At 42.1% G+C, this 21,174-nt stretch overlaps 1 protein-coding gene across 5 annotated transcripts in view; it reads right to left on the bottom strand.

Moving 5' to 3' along the window:
* Positions 1 to 15,180: 15,180 nt before the first annotated feature.
* Positions 15,181 to 21,174, bottom strand: part of lrp4 (low density lipoprotein receptor-related protein 4) — a 472,786-nt gene continuing 466,792 nt past the window's right edge. For 4 of the 5 annotated variants that reach the window (XM_068046457.1, XM_068046460.1, XM_068046459.1 and 1 more), the window contains exon 38: positions 15,181 to 19,615. In XM_068046457.1, the coding sequence (XP_067902558.1) occupies positions 19,280 to 19,615 (336 nt within the window). In that variant the 3' untranslated portion in view covers positions 15,181 to 19,279. The remainder of the gene's footprint in view (positions 19,616 to 21,174) is intronic. The other variant, XM_068046462.1, reaches the window with a different exon arrangement.

Genomic DNA, 21,174 nt, shown 5'->3' with positions numbered 1-21,174 from the left:
CCATATTTAAAGAAGGGTATACTTGCAATGGAGGCGGTACAGCAAAGGTTCACTAGATTGGTCCCTGGGATGAGAGGGTTGTCCTATGATGAGAGGCTGAGTAAATTGTGTCTATATTCTCTGGAGTTTAGAAGAATGAGAGATGATCTTATTGAAACATGCAAGATTTTGAAGGGGCTTAATAGGGTAGACACTGAAAGGTTGTTTCCCCTGGCTGGGGAATCTAGAACATGGGGGCACAATCACAGGATAAGGGGTCAATTGTTTAGGACTGAGATGTGTAGAAATTTCTTCACTCAAAGAGTTGTGAATCTTTGGAATTCTCTGCCCCAGAGGGTAGAGAATGCTCCATTGTTGAACGTACTTAAGGCTTTTAACAGATTTTTGGTCTCTAAGGGAATCAAGGGATATGGGGAGAAAGTGGGAAAGTGGAGTTGAGGCCCAGGATCAGCCATGATTGTATTGAAAGGCAGAGCAGATCTGAGGGGCCATATGATCTACTCCAGCTCCTATTTCTTCAATGCAGGCTGTCAGTCTTGTGAGCGGCTAGTACCACTTAAAGCTAACCTGCAATCCTTAAAGCTAGCCTGGGGAAGATCAGCCATGATCTTATTGAATGGCGGGGCAGGCTTGAGGGGCCAAATGGCCTACTCCTGCTCCTATTTCTTATGCTCTTATGAGCAGGGAAACCTTTTAAAGGGAAGATGCATTGTGATTGGAGCAGGTGCTGGCAGCCATGCAGGAAGTGAACCTGAGCAGAAGGATCTGGGTGTTCTTGTGCATGAAACAGAAAAAGTTACATGCAGGTGTAGCAAGAAATTAAGAAGACAAATGGAATTTCAGCCTTTATTGCAAGGGGGTTGGAGTTTAAAAATAGTGAAGTCTTGTTACAACTGTACAGGGTGTTGGTAAGGCCACACCTGGAGTACTGTGTACAGTTTTGGTCCCCATATTTAAGAAAGGATATACTGGCATTGAAGGCAGTTCAAAAGAGATTCACTAGGCTGATTCCTGGGGTGAAGGGGTTGACTCATCAAGAACAGCTGAACAGGTTAGGCCTTTATTCATTAGAGTTTAGAAGAATGAGGAGTGATCTTATTGAAACGTACAAGATTCTGAGTGGGCTTGGCAGGGTAGATGTTGAGAAGATGTTTCCACTAGTGGGAGAATCTCAAACTAGGGGACATAGTTACAGAAAAAGGGGACGCTCATTTAAAACAGAGATGCGAAGGAATTTCTTCTCTCAGAGGTTACTGAATGTCTGGAATTCTCTACCCCAGAGAGTTGTGGAGGCTAGATCACTGAAAGTATTTAAAGAGGAGGTAGATAGATTTTTGAAATATCGGGGAGTTGAGGGCTATGAGGAGCTGGCACGAAAGAGGAGTTGAGGTCTGGGGCAGATCAGCCATGATCTTATTGAATGGCGGGGCAAGCTTGAAGGGCCAAATGGCCTACTCCTGCTCCTATTTCTTATGCTCTTATGAGCAGGGAAACATTGAAGAATGGCACAACATGGGAGAGAAGGGGCCCCAAGGTTTTCAGATGCAGCACTGGAGGCCTTGTTGGAGGAGGAGGAAAGGAGGAGAGATGTCCTGTGTCCGCAGGGGGCAATAGGCCCTCCAGGCACATGCTCAGATGGTGGTAGGAGCAGATATCATCCAGATCAATGCCAGGAATCAAACCCCAAGGACCTAGTTGCGGTGCCACAATAAGTTCAGTGATGTCATAGGAGTGGTCAAGGTCAGTGAATGCATCATCAAATGCCTTATCCTACCAACTGTACAGCTAGCCGCAGAGACTGCTCAATTCACCATTTCTGCATTACTAACATACCAACAATCTATGAATTAGGACTCATACCTGACATTCATCTGTTCCACCTCATGCACTTAGCACTGCTGCAAGCCTCACAATCACATCTCATGGCTTACACACACTGCCAGCTATTTAAGCATAATAGCCACATCAACCAAACAGATTGCTCAATACTGACTGACACACTTCACTTTCTCTTCGTACTGTGAGCAATTCTGGGCACCACATCTTAGGAAGGATATATTGGCCTTGGAGAGAATGCAGCAGAGATTTACCAAAATGATACCTGGACTCCCAAGCTTGTATTACGAGGAGCAATTACATAAACTTGGGTTGTATACCCTGGAATTTAGAAGTTTAAGGGGTAATTTGGTCACATTTTTAAGTTATTATGGGGAACAGATAGGGTTGATAGAGAGAAACTATTTCCCCTGGTTGTGAAGTCTAGGACTAGAGGACATGGTCTAAAAATTAGAGCCAGACCTTTCCAGTGTGAATTTAGGAAACACTTCTCCGCACAAAGGAGGCAGTCATTTGGAACTCTCTCCTTCAAATGGCAAATGATGCTAGATCAATTGCTAATTTTAAATCTGAGATTGATAGATTTTTTTTAACCAACGGTATTAAGGAATAGGGGGCAAAGGTGGGCATATGGAGTTAGGTCACAGATCATCCATGAATGCCGGAATAGGCTCGAGGGGCTAAATGGCATGTTCCTGTTCCTATGCCCTAGGTTCCGATGTTCTTTCAGGACAAGGTGGCTTACAAATGCAAGCAGCGGGAGCTAACTGGAGGGAACAGGCATGCTTGCATGTCCTAACCCACATGGAGGAGACAGAATGCCCATTGCTGAGGCCATGGCCAGCAGCTTGACTGAAACCATCAAAGGTGATGGTATCCTCCTGCCTAACCTTCCTTTTCACATCACATTACCCCAACCCCCCCCCCCACCCCACCACGCCCCCGCCCCCCTGACCCACACTCTCTTCTGATTTACAAGCTGCAGATGGTGTGAGCATGCACCTCTGACCTTCCCGCTGCCCGCAGCACAATTTACCCTTGTACCTTTCTCCTTTCAGATATCTAAGAAGTGCAACCTGGCCAGGCAGTGGAGGAAAAGCAAGAAGACAGTCATGATGATGAAGATACACCATTACTTGATTTCACACTGGCAGCCACCAGCTCAGATACCGACACACTGCGTAATTTAGAGGAAAGCATAGAGGCAGGATGTGTACATGCTGACACACCAGCCATGAGTGGCCTGCAGCCAGGACAAGGGGCAAGTCTATTGCAGGTGCAAGCTTGCCGGAAAGTGAGGTCGCACATGAGTTCTGCAGCAGAGGGCTCAGATGAGAACAGCGATGGAGCAGCCTTCAGAAGAGGGTTGATGGGCACAATGAAATGCTTGGTGCATTGGTGAGCCTGTCAAAAAGCTTGTGTTCAATATCAAGGAGCATGGAGGTGCCCAGTAGCAACTTTGCACAGAACTTTACACAGAGCTTGGCGCCCATTCTTTCCAGTGTGGAAGTGGTGGCCAATTCCATTCGCACAGATGTGGACCCAACCATGATGCAGCATCTGATGGCTGATGTCTCAGCTTCCATTGCAGCAACAAGCGTTTCCAGTGGTACTCAGACTGCTGTCATTCAAGGTCAGCTTTCTGCCATGCAAGTTCAAACTGCTGCTGTCGTAGCTGCAGATCCCAGTGTGCAAAGGGCCTTGCAGGGTATTCCAGCAGTCCAGCAATCTTTCCTTCAACAGCCAGAGGAGTGGCAGATGGTCCATGAAGCACAAACCTACTTTCCTATCTCAAGAAGACAGCATTCATCCTCCCACCCTACCACTCCACCAGTCGTCTTGCTGTTGCCTATCAGCCAGCCAGCCAGCTCAGACTGCTGCCGCCCATGCCGAGATGGTGGAGTCCAAGTTGGGCCTTCTAGGGCCAGAGCTGCTCGAGATCATCCTCCAAGGGCATCTGCATTGAAAGTCATGAGCCTTCCACCAGCCATGAAACAGTCACTAGGATAACACTGCATAGCAGCACTAGGACAGGTAAAGGCACACAGAAGACAGGCACTAAGGGAATGCACAAGTGGATTAGTTGACGTTTGTATGCAATATGACCAGTGGGCAGTGACAGAGGGAAGATGAGGTGTGGGAGTATTGGTGAATGGAGAATTGGCATTGCTGTTACTGGTATCGCACTTGGATGAGTTCTTCTCAAAAAGTACGATCAGAAAGCAGCTGCCGAGATTGCTTCTTCCCTTCCTCTTCCAATAACAACAGCAACAATATATATTTATAAAGCACACTTAAAATAGTAAAATGTCCCAAGGCACTTAACAAGAGCGATAGCAACAAAATTATTTTTGCCATTTTATATACTGAGCCACAGAAAGAGATATCAGGACAGATGACCAAAAGCTTGATTAAACAGCTAAGTTTTTAGCAGCATCTTAAAAGAGGAGAGAGGTAGAGAGCTGAAGAGGTTTAGAGAGGGAATTCCAGAGCTTAAGGCCAAGGCAGCTGAAAGGATAGCTAGCAATGGTACAGCAGTTACAATCAGGGATGGGCAAGAGGCCAGAATTGGAAGAATGCAGAGATTGTGAAAGCTTTTAGGGCTGGAGGACGCCACAGAGATAGGGAGGGATGAGGCAATGGAGAGATTTATAAACAAGAATGAGGATTTTAAAGTTGAGGCATTGTCGTACCGAGAGCCATGAAAGTCAATATGCACTAGAGTGATGGGTGAATGAGATTTGGAGTAAGTTATATGGGCAGAAGAGTTTTGGATGAGCACGAGTATATGTAGGGTGGAAGTTGGGAGACCAACCAGGGGAGCACTGTAAAGTCAAATCCAGAGGTAACAAAGGCATGGATGAGGGTTTCAGCAGCAGAATTGCTGAGGCACGGTTGATGTCAAGTGATGTTACGGAGGTAGAAGTAGGTAGTCTTGGTGATGGTGTGGATATGTCATCAGAAATGCATCTCAAGGATCAAACACAACACCAAGATTCCGAATGGTCTTGCTCAGGGATAGAAACGGTGGTCAAGGAATGGAGTTTATGGCGGGGACCAAATAAAGTGGCTTCAGTCGTCCCGATATTCTGCCTCCTCCTCCTCATGCTCTTGTTCTTCAGTTGTTTGCCATATAGCTGGTGGCAAGGGCTGATCCCTCATGATGGCAAAGTTATGCAGCCTGCCCAAACCACTACAAATCTTGACAGCCGCTCCAATGAGTGCTGCAGAGCTCCTCCAGAGCTATCCAGGGAGCAAAACTTGTTTCAACACGCCAATGGTCTTTTCTAACACATTTTGTGTGGCAGCATTGTATGTATGTTGCGCACATTTGTGTGGCGTGCGCACTGGAATCTTCATCCATGTGTTATGAAGTCTTCATGTGGAAGCTGAGTTCTGTATGGCTTGTGTTTGTGGTTTTGAGACGGTCCCCAGTTTGAGGCTGGTTTCCAAATTCTGGGGAGTCTAACCCAGGTTAGAAAAACTAAAAGTCCTATGATTGAAAACAAACAGGTTTTTTTTTTACCAAGGATGTGACTGGGAGGTTAAGTTTCAGTTTCAAGCAAAAGTTTACAAACACTTATAGAATCAAAGCAACAGACAGAAGAAACCAACCAGCAACTAATCTGAAGGTAGTTGATGGGGTGTCCTCCCTGCTGCTGAATGAGTGTTCAGCTGTTCAAGGTTAAATGAGGGTGATAGCTAGAGTATTGAGCTCCAAAATGGCACCACTTGATTCAGTGTTGCACGCTGATTGATTTCATGATCTGCCTGCTCTGCATTCTTCCAGCCGTTGTTCACTGTTCATGCGCTAAGGCCCTTATGTAATTCTACCAAAAGTGTGCCCATATGCCGGAGAATGCATTTTGGAGCTGTAAGGGTGAAAAAAGTTTACAATTGCTTGTCCATAGTGCTGATTCAGCACTAGTTGGCGCTAAAGTATCCATGTCACTTAGAGTGGCAGCAAGATTGTTGGTGTATGAAATGGAAAAATCTCACTCTGTTGCATCAGGGCAGAGATGTCCAAATTATGGCCAGTGGGCAACATGCAGTTCCCAAGATCTGGCAATCTATCTCAAAGCTCATGCGGCACAGTGGCGCAGTGGTTAGCACCGCAGCCTCATAGCTCCAGGGACCCGGGTTCGATTCTGGGTACTGCCTGTGTGGAGTTTGCAAGTTCTCCCTGTGCTCCGGTTTCCTCCCACAAGCCAAAAGACTTGCAGGTTGATAGGTAAATTGGCCATTATAAATTGTCACTAGTATAGGTAGGTGGTAGGGAAATATAGGGACAGGTGGGGATGTGGTAGGAATATGGGATTAGTGTAGGATTAGTATAGATGGGTGGTTGATGTTCGGCACAGACTCGGTGGGCGGAAGGGCCTGTTTCAGTGCTGAATCTAATCTAATCTAATCAGGCAACTAAGCCTTATATGTACGTGTATTCTTTATTTGCTGGTTTGTTCTTTTTGAATTTCGTGCACCTGGTGTATGAAAAGGGCTGTACTCAACATATTGAAGATTTCTCTATCAATGAGGCAATCAGAACATGAAGATCTGTAAGCAATGGATATATGTATATTAATAATAACGTGGATTTAAACTTTATAGATGCCTCCTGAAGCCATTTTATGCGCCTGTGCAATTCAAAGACAAAAACGATTGGACAAGCCTCTGGTCAGAATACTCTTCTGAGGTTGGGGCATAACACTGGATCTGCCTGTGTAATACTAAACCATTCTTCGGAGCACAAAATTAAAAAAAGAGAATTATGTTAAATACATTTTATTATTATGTAGTTCCTCTAAAAAGCCAATCATGATTGCAAAAAACTTTTAAAGTTTAAACATAAACATGGATACACTGTAGTCTTAAATGAAAACATGGCATTTCAGACATTTACACAATAGGCAGTATGATCTATTATATCATTGTTGGGATTTACTAGTGTAAAAATGCAAAGGCTTTGAACTAACCCACAGAATCACACAGGCTCCTCTTTTGAAGACAATGAACTTTACTGCATGAGATACAGTAATGCCTGAACAATCCAAATGCACCAATCAAATAAATCCTCTGCATTGAAGGGAGCTTGGCTCAGCTGCTCTCAGCTAAAAAGCTACAAAGATCTAGGAGATACTTTAATAATTACTGCAACTAATAGCATAAAAGGAAATATACAAAAATAAGGACAACATGCATGAGTTTAAAATGGGAACTGAATTACATCTGGTATATACCTGGTCCAATTATCAAACTATACCTCACCTGAAAACTACACATGTTCTTAAGTTCCTGGGACCAATTTCCGTCTCAGGAAAGCCTATTTACACCTAAAAACGAATGGTAATGTGACCAAAATGGAATAGAATGGAAAGGGAAATCTGGTTGAGTATATAACTGGCAGTCAGTTTGCCACTGCCAGTTTTCTGCCCAAAAGCAAAAGGCAAAATCCACCCCACTGACTTACCACTAGTTCCCTGCCATCTCCATTCTAGGTCAGATTTTGAATTATTTAGTCAGATCTCGCCCCAGAAACAAGCAAGGGCCTGATTAATATATTCAACTAAGAATCAAGAACACAGTTAAGAAACCATTTTCAATTTCCATTTGGGTTGCTACTGCTAGTTCCTCAACATTTCCGCAGATAGGAATAGGTGGTCGCGTAGTGGTAATTTTACTAGACTAGTAATCCAGCAGGCCGGACTAATGCCAGAGACACGAGTTCAAATCGTACATTGCAGCTGCTGGAACTTAAATTCAATTAATTGATAAATCTGGATTAAAAAGCTTGTCTCAGTAATGGTGACCATGAAACTACCAATTGTCATAAAAACCCAACTTATTCACTAATGGCCTTTAAGGGAATGAAATCTGCTGTCCTTACCCAATGTGACCTCCATGTGACTCCAGACCCACAGCAATGTGTTTGACTCTTAATTGCCCTCTGAACTGGCCTAGCAAGCCACTCAGTTGTATCAAACAGCTACAGAAAAGTCAAAAACGAATAAAACTGGACCGACCACCTGCCATTGACATAGGCACCGGAAAATAAAAAGGCACACCCTGCAAAGTCCTCCTCCCTAACATAAAAGCAAAATACTGCGGATGCTGGAAATCTGAAATAAAAACAAGAAATGCTGGAATCACTCAGCAGGTCTGGCAGCATCTGTGAAAAGAGAAGCAGAGTTAACGTTCCGGGTCAGTGACACTTCTTCGGAACTGACAAATATTAGAAAAGTCACAGGTTATAAGCAAGTGAGGTGGGGGTGGGGCAAGAGATAACAAAGGAGGTCTAGATCACCCCCTCTTCCCTAACAGTTGGGGACTTGTGTCAAATATGGGAGAGCTGTCCCAAAGACTCATCAAGCAACAGCCTGACATAGTCAAACTCACTGAATCATACCTTACAGCCAATGTCCCAGACTCCTCCATCACCATCCTTGGGTATGACCAGAGCTGGTGGTACAGTGGTACACAGTCAGGATGAAGTGGCCCTGGGAGTCCCCAACCATTGACTCTGGAGCCTATGAAGTTTCATGGCATCAGGTCAAACGTGCGCAAGGAAACCTCCTGCTGATTACCACCTACTGTCCTTCCTCAGCTGATGAATCAGTGCTCCTCCTCATTGAATACCACTTGGAAGAAGCATTGAGGGTAGCAAGGGCACAGAATGCACTCTGGATGGGAGACTTCAATGTCCATTACCAAGAGTGGCTCGGTAGCACCATTACTGACCTAGCTGGCTGAGTGTTGAAGGACATATCTGCCATATGGGCCTGTGACTGGTATTGGGAGAACCAAGAGGGAAAAATTGGCTTGACCTCACTCTCACCAATCTGCCTGTCATCAAATGCCTCTGTCCATGACAGTATTGGTAGGACTGACCATTGCACAGACCTTGTGGAGATGAAATTCCATCTTCACACTGAGGATACAGTCCATCATGCTAAATGGTATGGATTCAAAACAGATCTAGCAGCTCAAAACTGGGCATCCATGAGGCACTGTGTGCCATCAGCAGCAGCAGAATTGTATTCCACCACAATCTGCAACCCCATGGTCCGTCATATTCCTTACTCTACCATTACCATCAAGCCAGGGGATAAACCCTGGTTCAATAAGGAGTATTGGTGAGCATGCCAGGGGCATGCCTAATAATATGCCAACCTGGTGAAGCTACAACACAGGACTACATGCATGCTACACAGCGGAAGCAGCATGTGATAGAGATAAGTGATCCCACAACTAACAGATCAGCTTAAAGCTTTGCAGTCCTGCCACATCCAAGCGTGAATGGTGGTGGATAGTTAAACAACAGATGGGAGGAGGAGGCGGCTCGACAAACATCCCCATTCACAATGATGGCACAGCCCAGCACATCAGTGCAAGAGACAAGGCTGAAACATTCGCAATCATCTTCAGCCAGAAGTGCACAGTAGATGACCCAGCTCAGCCTCCTCCTGAGGTCCCCACAACCTTAGATGGCAGTCTGCTGCCAACTCAATTCACTCCACATGATATCAAGAAACAGCTGAAGGCACTGGATACAGCAAAGGCTATAGGCCCTGACAACAGTCAGATGCAATACTGAAGACATGTGCTCCAGAACTAGCTGTACCCTTACCCAAGCTGTTCCAGTACAGCTACAGCATTGGCATCTACCGGATATTGTGGAAAACTGCCCAGGTATGTCTTATCCACAAAAAGCCTGACAAATCCGATCCAGCCAATTACTGCCCCATCAGTCTACTCCCAATCATCAGCAAAGTGATGGAAGGTATCCTTGACAGTGCTATCAAGTGGCACTTTCTCAACAACCTGCTCACTAATGCTCAGTTTGGGTACCACCAGGCCACTTGACTCTAGACTTCATTACAGCCTGGGTCCAAACATGGACAAAAGAGCTAAACTCCAGAACTGAGGTGAGAGTAACTGCCCTTGACATCAAGGCAGCACTTGTCCAAGTGTGGCATCAAGGAGCCCAAGAAAATTGAAGTGAATGGGAATCAGGGTGAAACCTCCCCACTGGTTAGAGTCATACCTAGCACAAAGGAAGATGGTTGTGGTTGTTGGAGACCAATCATCTTCGGCCCAGGACATCCTTGCAGGAATTCCTCAGAGTAGTGGCCTAGGCCCAAACATCTTCAGCTGCTTCATCAATGGCCTTCCCTCCATCATAAAGTCAGAAGTGGGGGTGTTTGCTGATGATTGCCGTGTTCAATACCATTCATGACTCCTCAGATACTGAAGCAGTTCATGCCCACATGCAGCAAGACCTGGACAACATTCAGGTTTGGGCTGATCAGTAGCAAGTAACATTCGTGACACACAAGTGCCAGGCAATGGCCACCTCCAGCAAGAGAGAATCTAACCATCTCCCCTTGACGTTCAACAGCATTACAGTCACTGAATCCCCACCAACATCCTGGGAGAGTTACCAACTGCACCAGCCATATAAATACAGCGGCTACAACAGCAGGTCGGAGGCTGTGAATTCTGCGATGAGTAACTCATCTCCTGACTCCCCAAAGCCTGGCCACTATCTACAGGCACAAGTCAGGAGTGTGATGAAATATTCATCATTTGCCTGGATGAGTGCAGCTCCAACAACACTCAAGAAGCTCAAAACCATCGAGGACAAAGCAGCTCACTTGATCAGCACCTATCCATCACCTTAAACATTCACTCCCTCCACCAACAGCACACATTGGCAACAGTATTCCATCAAACTGCTGACTTGTGCCTTGGTGGTTGCAGGCTTTGGGATGTGATGGGTCCAGTTAAGTTTCTGGTCAATGGTGACCCCAGGATACTGATGGTGGGAGATTCAATGATAGTAATACCATTGAATATTTAGGTGGTGGGGGGGTGGTGTTTACACTCACTTTTGTTGGAGATAGTTATTACCTGGCACTTGTGCGGCATGAATGTCACTTGCCATTTATCAGCCCAAGCCTGAATTTCCAAATATTGCTGCAAGTAGGCATGGACTGCTTCATTATCTGAGGAGTTGGGAATGGAACCGAACACTGCAATAATCAGTGAATATCCTCACTGATCTTATGATGGACGGCAGGTCATTGATGAAGTAGTTGAAGATGGTTAGGGCCTTGAGGGACTCCTGCAGTGATGTCCTGCGGCTGAAATGCTTACCTCAGTCATGGTTTTAAATATATAAACTCCATTGTGCTCTCACTGGAATTGCTTAAGTGTTTTAAGCATTGCATTTTCATCTACTGAAAGCTATGTCAGAATACTTTATGAACTGCTGGAAATGATGACTTTCATATCATTGCACATTTAAATGATTTAAAAAATATTTTTGTTCCAGATCGGTTTTCATTCTTACAGCTCCACTGGGCTTATCTTTAGCTTCTATACTTGTCTCGTTATCACCTCATTTTGCCTTGCATCATAATAACTTTTGTTATTTAGTCACTCCTGCCCTCCATTGATGTCTGTCAATCCAAGATGTAACTATAAAGAACAAAGAACAAAGAAAATTACAGCACAGGAACAGGCCCTTCGGCCCTCCAAGCCTGCGCCGATCCAGATCCTCTATCTAAACCTGCCTCCTATTTTCTAAGGGTCTGTATCTCTTTGCTTCCTGCCCATTCATGTATCTGTCTAGATACATCTTAAAAGACGCTATCGTGCCCGCGTCTACCACCTCCGCTGGCAACGCCTTCCAGGCACCCACCACCCTCTGCGTAAAGAACTTTCCACGCATATCCCCCCTAAACTTTTCCCCTCTCACTTTGAACTCGTGACCCCTAGTAATTGAATCCCCCACTCTGGGAAAAAGCTTCTTGCTATCCACCCTGTCTATACCTCTCATGATTTTGTACACCTCAATCAGGTCCCCCCTCAACCTCCGTCTTTCTAATGAAAATAATCCTAATCTGCTCAACCTCTCTTCATAGCTAGCGTCCTCCATACCAGGCAACATCCTGGTGAACCTCCTCTGCACCCTCTCCAAAGCATCTACATCCTTTTGGTAATGTTTATATTTTAATACTTATATTTTATCACTTATATCTACTTGAATGTTCTTTCCAAAAGTAATTTATCCTAAACAGCCTGAGGTGTGGTGCCCAGAAAGCAGTACTCTAGATGGGGTCTGACAAAGGCTCTGTACAACTGAAGTGTCACTTCCTCCCTTTTGTCTTCCAGCCACTTGGGATAAAAGCCAACATTCCATTCGCCTTTTTTGATTGGATTGTTGGATAATGGAATGCTTTGCCAAAGGGAATGTTTGAAGCAGAGACCATTGCAGCTTTTAAGGGAAACCTGATTAAAATGGAAGAATACAGAATTATTGGGAAAGAACATGACAGTGGGATTAGGTTTAGATTACTTTAGCAAAAAGCTGGCATAGAAACAATGTGCTGTAAACTTCAACAGTTCTGGAATGTAACCCAGTAAATCTGAATGATCTGGCTTTAGGCAGTACACTAAGCTCCACTAAGGATTGGATGGTCATTGGAGCCATGGATGGTGGTATGACATCATGTAATGAGAATACATGGTTGCATTTTTAGGAAATGTAGTGTGATGAAGTATACTATAAATAATCAATTCTGGACTTGTTATTAAATGCTGTAGCCATGGTAACATACAACAGCTAGGAATAAATCCAATGGGAAATTTAAAGTGGTCCAAATTGGACAAAAACATGCAAATGGGCAATTTGCTTTTTTAAAAATTTCTCCTGTGAAATAATGGTATTTTGAAAGTTATGTGTCTTTGCTTAGCAAGATAGAATTAACAGTAATGGCTGGTGCAAGATGAAATATAATGACCAGAAGTGTTGGTAGTGATATAATTTTAATCCTCTAGTAAAGTAAGTGTGTGACTATTCCTCTCTCTGGATTGGGTATATAGTGTGAATAATGTTGGAGTTCTTAGTGCTGATGGTGGAGGGCAAGGTGAAGGATAAAATAAAATTGATTAATTCTGCAAGGTACATCCTGCAATGAAATATATACTGCACTTTCCTTGTTTGAGTATCTGTCGATAAAGGTGTCAAGAGCTGGGATTGAGTGCCAAGGTGGGCAAGCACAGTATCCTTTTTACCTCCGGGAACTGCGTTCAAATTGATAAAATGAAAGTCTTCTCTATTGAACCTTAAATGAAAAATTTTGGACAGTGTCATTTCAGTTCCTTGTGGACAAAAGTCTACAGCATAAAACTGCCCACATTCAGAATTGTATTGGACAAGCTCATTTAAGAAGGTATGATTTGAATAGTTTGAGAAATCAAAATGTCAGGGCACGTATCTGAGGTTTAAGTTGGAGCATGTTGCCGGTAGACGGGACCCGACGACATGTGTTGAGTTTGCGTCGGGACAGCTCTCTCTTCCGGGCCCGGCATTTGGGCTCAGGTCGGGTCGGACACACTCTATCACCATCTCCGGTAAAATGGCTCTAATCTTAATGTTCTTTTTAAACAACCTTTCAAGTCCTGTTGCAGTTTTTGTTGCTTATCTGCACAAGCTTAAAAAGTGAAAAACAAAGGCTAGGTTAACTGAACATTCCAGTGGTCGGGTCGGGTCGGGTCGGGTCGGGTCGGGTCGGGCGCGGGAAAAAATGAAAGGACTCGGGCCAGGTCGGGCTGGGTTTCATTTGCAGACCCGCGCAGGCCTTTAGTTTCCGGGAACAATGTTCATTTTATCTCCCATCTTGCTGATCATGGAATGTTTGATATGGCCATGAGACGACAAATGAGAATTTTCCATTTTCTGATATGACCATGCTTCTATTCAGAAGTACAAAAATGATCCAATAAAATTATATTAAAAGGTACCTTGGGAGTCATGGCTACTCATTTATGAAGGCTGAATTGTTGTGATAGTGTATTTGTTAGTCTGTTAAATATAATCATTTAAATATATGTTTATGCTAATATTTAAGTCATCACAGGAAGTGATGTAATATCGTGTGATTCCGTTCTTTTGCACTGTGAGTTAGTCCATGTAAGCTGAAACAAGAAGTCTCTGTTAAAGCTCTGCATTTAACCCTTTATACCTGCCCTTCCGCATTGTTGGTATTAGTCTAGAACAGGGTGGTCCACCCTTTTTGGGCACAGGGCCGCATTACGATTTTTTTCTTGACCCAGGGGGGCCGATGAGCAAAATTTCAAAAGATAAAGGCACTAAAAATTTATCTTACTAATAAAAACAACAGCAAATGTGCATTTTTATGAAGAAGCTTTGAATGAGAAGAATGATTTATTGACTTAAATTCTCGTCACTATACTGAAAACTGACATAGTGACATACCTGGCTCAGTGGACAGAATGGCCTCCTTCAGTGCAGTAAGTAAATGACTCTTGACTCTCTCCTCCCCCACCCTCTCTGTCTTTCTCTCTCTCCTCCCTTTCACCCCTCCCTCTGTCTCCTCCTCCCACTATCTCTACCCCCACCCCATCCCCATGTCTCCAGCGTTCTCCGCTCCTTGCTCAGTGTTCCCCACTTCCCACTCAGTGTTCCCTGCTCCCCCGTTCCCTCCTCTCTCCCCCGCTCCCCCCTTTTGCTCTTTCTCTGGCCCCTTTTTTCTCTGTCTGTGCCCCTCTGTCTCTCTGCTCCCTTCTCTCTTTCTCTGTCCCCTCTCTCTCCTCTCTGTTCCCATTTCTCCTTCTCTGTCTCCCACTCTCTCGCACAGTTGTGAGTTATTTTAAAAAACATCGCTGTCAGTTTCAAAGCTGACAACCGCTGACATTGGGAATAGCTTTTTCCCAACAGACTCAAGGTTTTCCGGTGGGCTTTTAAAAAAAACGTCAGAACCTGCCGGAAAATCCTGAGTCTGTTAGAAAATGGTTGCTCCTGATGTCAACAGCTGAGAGCTTTGAAACTGACAGAGCGATGTTTTTAAATAGGTCGCTCTGTAAGAAGAAGAAGAAAAAGGGAAATTTCTCATCTCCAGTCACGGTGAGGATGAGGAATGGCCCCGGGAACAGTTTACATCCGCGGTCCAGATCCTGGCCCGTGGGCCATATGTTGGACAACCCTGGTCTAGAAAGGGATAACACAATTTCATTTTAGTTGATTTGTTTCCTTTAGTCTAAGGTGGTGTTTAGGCTCCACACAAATCCGCTCCCACCTTATTTCATCTCACCCTATCAACATATATATTCTGTATATTAACAAGTTTAATAGAGGTGTTCATAATTATGAGATTATGAAGATTGGTGTATTTAACAAAAGTTTGGAATAACTAGGATAATGCAAGACATAATTAAAGGAAATAATAAACACAGATCTATGGAGTTCATAGTTTCAAATATTACACAAATATAAGAAGTTTAGAAAACATTCAATTTTAATAACCAATTCATTTTATTTACACACAGATATATAGTTCACACTAAACAATTGTTCTGTAAACATTTTCTATCTGAGCAAAGTTAGCAGTTTCAAGACAGTCTTAAATATTACAGATTTTCATTTGGGATAATTACAAATACCCAAATTAGTTATGCAGCCTTTCAACATAATATATTATAACACAATTGGAAGACAAATGCACGACTAATGTTCAAATGCAGTATGTATGTTTCAGTCTACTTATTCTGCTTTCCCTTCTATTAGATGTAATTTTCAAAAAACATTTAAAATCATTTATGCATTTATAGTATTTTCTATGTTGACAAAGTAGAATACAAGATATTCCTGTGAGTGCAATGGAAGTACCTCGTTTTCTCCACAAAGAAAATAATGCTGTGCTTCGTTAAAATGCTAGGTAATATGGACCATGAAGTTGGTTGTTACCTTTTAAAATCTATACATTATAATCAGTTAATTACCTACGATTGTGCCATTTATTATCTTAAACTCACCAATTTATCAATTATTGCCACAGTTAGTTTACTACCTGAGTATTTAACCCATTGAGTACTGAAATTCCCTAATACAGTCTACTGATAATTTAGAGTCATTTTTGCATTAAACAATTGATGAAAATAACTTGAATTAAGCAAATGTAAATAATACAGCAAAGTGGGAGCTTAATGCCAATAAACAGAATCAGATACTTTGTATTTAGTAACTCTGGATTAAGAGTAAACTGCACACCACACAACATAACTTTTGTGTCACTATTTAACAATCTTGAGTCCACAAAGTTAGAAAATTGAATCCTATAAAAGAGGATGGTAATATACAGCATAAAATAATCAAAAATTCTTAAAGAAAATTATAACATTTTAAAAAACTCCTGTATCGAAATGCTATAAAATTATAGCATAGTGCTCAAGGGGTTAAAAAGCCTGGTACAATTCCTTCTCACAAAATTAATTCTATTTATTATACTGGTATTCTGGTCATTGGTAATGATAAAAAGAATCTGATAAGCTTTTGAGTTCTTCATTATTGAACCAGAAATAAAATCTAAATCATTTTCAGGTGCATCACAATTTGTTTTTTTTTACAATTCTGGAGCTTTTTCACATATTTACATATTTAAAATCTTCTGTCATGAGTATACTATAGAAAATTGTTTTGTTCGATTAATAATCCAGTTATTAGATTTAAAAATGCAGGTTCAAATGCGTAGACAATTAAGAACAGTGGGCCAAACTTGTGGTCTGGATAAAATAGCACCATTTCAGACTTTGAGGTTTAAGCGCCAGGCACTCAAATGGTTAAAAATTAGTCATTTGGTCAAAGAAATGCATTTCTATGCAAATAAACCAAGCTGTGTGATTGCAACAAAACACCCTCAAGTCTTGGCTCTATTTCCAGCATTGACCACTTGTTGGCAAAAACTGATTCAATACAATTAGGAAGGAAGGAAAATAAGCAGGATTTTTGTCACAAAAAATTGTTCCATCACCTGGTGCAAATATAAATCTGGCAGTAACTCAATTTTCAATCAACTCAGTTACTCTTATTGACCAAGCTCCAAATTTCCTTCCTTGTTTGATCATAAGCAACACTGTAAAAGCAGCAATCAAAATAAGCATGCAAACAGCATACTAATGAAGCAATTGACCTTTCGAAGTTTGTGACAATGTAACAATGCTGTGGAATAGAGATGAAAATGTGAAATAGTAAATAATAAGTAGCGGATGTGGCACTCTGAAAAATGTTACAGGAATTAGAGATGGAAAAATTGATAGCTGATATGCTGAGGTATTGCTGAAATTTGAAGTAAATTGGGATGCTTCCTTTATTACTTATCCATAGGATAGGCCTGGAGCCTCTTATCTTTTCAATTTCTTTATGAAGCAAGGATTGGGGCAGGATAAAGAAGTCATTATTATTCAAATGATATTGCTAGCATCGCAAAATACTTAAACGTCATTAAACTATAATCTTTTTGATTTTCAAGTGACTTTAATTAGGGAGAACAATATAATGTTCTACATTTGCAGTTAAATGGGGAATGACACTGTACTTGCTCTTGCTGGAAATTTAAGGAAGCAAAGATGATTTCTCCTCTCTTGATCGAAGTAACAATAATTTGCTACATGTATCGAGACACTACAGCAAATTGCTCAATGAAACTTAGGTTGTTCCAATAGCCCACAAGCTGAGTATTATCGTCTCTTTCACTGCTGCTGGCCAGGTTGAGTTAATGTCAGTGAACCTTTACCTCCTAATTTTCTGCTAAATTGTATAAATGATCATCTGTCTGCTATGCTGCAAGTGCCCAAGACAGTCTCACTTTAAGGTTAACAGCATTGTGCCCTACACTTAAAAAAGGTAAAGATCATAGGGAATACTTTCAGTGAAAAATGCTGCCAGTTATTTAACAAAGAAAATACAGAAATATCTCCTACCTTGCAGAATAGCTTTGATTTGGTGGATCATTTCTCTTCCTGTGAAGGCTTGATTTACACACACAACAATTCTGATGTTGTATATTCAGGGACCTCCAAATTGACCACTAAACCAGCTTGAATTACTGAGTTCCATCCAAGTGAATGGATGTGTAGAATACACATAAGGTTGTCCTTTGGACAGGCCACTTCAATAACCTCAAGTAAAGAGCAGACTTGACATGGCATGTCTTCAACGGGAGGGAAAATGAGTCACTAAACTAAGTTATGAGGTACATTTTATTCCTAAATTGAAGAACCTATATGGGGATGACTGTGTACCTATAGTATTCCGCTTAGCTTTTTCTAGTCTGTTAAAAGACTAAATTTAAGTTACTGGGCATCAATATTAAATGTAGCAGAAACAGGTAGTAAAATCTCACCTGTTATTACAATAACTGATCATGACTAATGTAGTTGTTTTTGTTTGATACTTGAATTTTAGTTGGTATTTTTAAAAGGTCATTTAATTTTAATTTTCCACCCCTCAATATACTTACTGGAGTTCTTGTCACAAAAATTCAATGTAAATTCAAATTAGAAACTTCTCACATCAGTCACTTGAAGTATTGCAGTCTGCTCCCCATTGATAACTTCACTCCCATTCACCATAACTTGCTCTGTGATGCAATTTAATAATGTAAAATAACACTGTGATACATTGTCAGATTTGATATAAAATGTTGAATTCTGGCCCACATTTGTAACCAACACAATTGCCTGTTTAATAGGTGATTTGTGCTATATTTATGAACTATTTAATGTAACTAGTTTGCTCAGGCCTAATATTTATACATTTCATCTAAATGTACTTAGTGGTTACAAGCAGGGCTAACTCTTGGTTGCTTATGAGTGAGTATAGTTAATAATCATTGATGGCAGCAACTTACATTTTTAATTGTATATCAGTGCTTAGACAGATATTTAGATGGCAAATGTAGCTGGTTCTGTACAATTGTTTGCCAATTCCTTTATCCCACTTTCAAAGCACCAAGAAAATACAGTGATTCCGGTCATATTTACAACTTCAGCTGTGTCTGAATGTCAAAGTGAGGATGAAAGGGTTAATTAAATATGTCCTTTCAATATTATCCCTTCTGTACAGAAGTCTTAACCTGAGACTACAAGGATTTTTATACTGTTCCTCAGGTGACTAAGATATGAGAGGCCTGCAGACAGCGTAAAAAGTCTTTTCCAAAAAGATTACTTTGCTCCACGTACAGAATTACATCCACTTTAATAGAGGAATCCTCTACAGTATAAAAGTAGGCCAACGCATGCTACAGATAATCATCTGTACATTCATGCTTTAACTAGACACATATTTTATGAAAATCTGAGAAAGAAATTTGTTAACATTGTGTATCAGGCATTTTGAAAACACATAAGAGAGTATGATCCCTTGGCTTCTAGCCAGTCTTGTTACGTACTGTGTTGTTTTCCAGTGTAGCTGATGACAGCCTGCAGTACCACTCAGTTCCCAGTTGAGTTGTGAGTGTTGTGTTTTTGAAAAAAGAATCCAAGTCCCCAAATTGTCTGGAGCATGCTCAGTCACTATCTGAGGTTGCCATAGAAATACATTTTAAATAGAACATAGGAGAAGGAAAAAAGAAGCTATTTCCGATCAGACTTCACTTTCAGTTGAGGGTTTGTGGTTGTGCTTCCAGCCAGTGTCAGGCAAGGGGAGGCCACTTCTTTCCTGTGTGCTTGTATTTACGCTGCTGCACTCTGACAGTGGTTCATCCTGTAGCAGCTGTTCTGTCTCTGTGTCGCCAAGTGAGTCTGTACTACCCTGGATGGACACGGTTTCTGCCTTCATGCAAACATGATCTCGAAGAATTCCTCCTCGTGTGGTCTTAATCTGTTTCAAGTCATCCCAATACATGTCGTCATTCGACAGCAAGCAGATGCCTTCGACAATTTTTATCTTTCCTTTTGTGTAACTATTATCTGTAGCAGTCTGAAAAAGAAAAGGCCAACAGTTCAACTCTGTACTCAATAACCTATAGCCTTTTATCCAATTAATGCTTCACAAGCTGGCCACAGCACATTCAAATTTCACGTACAGCAGCTCCACACACACACACACACACATTGTTCACTGAATTTTCAAGAGTTTACATAGTACTGTCCATTCTAACAAAATAGTTTTGTGATGGTGTTCTCCAGGAGAGATATATATATTTCAATCCACAAGCATGACCCTGAGCTTCCAGCCACTTGACATTTTATTTCTCCGCACCTCTTCCTCTCTGACTTCTCTGTCCTCGGTCTCCTACCCTGTTCCAATGAAGTTCGATGGAAGCTCGAGGTGTGGTACCACATCTTTTGATTAGGCACATAAGCTACTGGACTCAATACTGATTTCAATGACTTCAGATAATTACCGATATTCCATTTTTTCAGACAGCAGATGCTGATAATAGTTCTGCTGTTGCCATTTACAGCTCCTTTAGGTCCATTACCATTCCCTTCTGCCTTGCACTATTATCCCTTTTGTCATTTAATCAATGCCCTCCATCATGTTACAGACCTTCCCTTTTGTTTTTTCCTCCCCTCCCTTCCCCCTATTCACAACTCTGTATTGCTTATAGACTGTTAAATCTCTAACTTCTCCTAGTTTGATGAAAAGTTAATGACCTGAAATGAAAACTTTGTTTACATCTCCACAGATGCTGCCAGACCTGCTGACTTAAGGCCTGCTATCCGACCCGAACCCGACGGGACCTGACGACATGTGTCGGGTTCGGGTCAAGTTGGGTAGCTCTTTCGGGTATGGCTTTCGGGCTCGGGTCAGGTCAGGCCGGGCCTGGGTTGGACACACACAGTAAGTACTGCATTTTGCTCTGCCGGTAAGTGTCAAAAGTTGAAAAGCCGACTTGAGCTGGGTGTCCGGGATGTCAAGAAGGGAAACTGAGTCTGTGCAGTGAGCGAGTGAGCGTCTCTAAGACATCATCGCGCTCACGCTGCAGCTTCCTGCAGACGTGGAATGGGATGATATGTAAAGTGAACATTCCAATGGTCTGGTCAGGTGCAGGAAAAAACGGAGGGACTCAGGCTGGGTCGGGCTCGGGTCTGATGTGGTTCTGTCGGGTTCGGGTTCGGTTTCTTTTCCTGACATGAGCAGGCCTTTACTGCTGACTGTTTCCAGCATTTTCTGTTTTTATTTCAGATTTCCAGCCTCCGGAGTATTTTGGGTTTTTTTGTCCATGTGTGTATGTATGTAAATATTTTATGACACATTATGTCCTCACTTAATTTGTTTTTAATTGCTTCCATCTATATTTTGTAAAACACTAATTGTGTTGTGACCTAAATTTTTAACATATATGAAATTGCTTTTCTCAATCACAATCTAATATAGACAGTATTTTTACTTATTTCAATGGCAAAACATCCCTGTACTTGCTTATAAACTGTTAAATTTTTAACTTCTCCTAGTTTGATGAAAAGTTAATGACCTGAAATGATAACTTTGTTTCCATCTGCACAGATGCTGCCAGACCTGCTGACTAAAGG

Source organism: Heterodontus francisci, chromosome 14, assembly GCF_036365525.1.
Source record: "Heterodontus francisci isolate sHetFra1 chromosome 14, sHetFra1.hap1, whole genome shotgun sequence".
NCBI classification, from domain to species: domain Eukaryota; kingdom Metazoa; phylum Chordata; class Chondrichthyes; order Heterodontiformes; family Heterodontidae; genus Heterodontus; species Heterodontus francisci.
The sequence above is the reverse complement of the archived record's forward strand: the minus strand, read 5'-3'. Positions and strand labels throughout refer to the sequence as shown.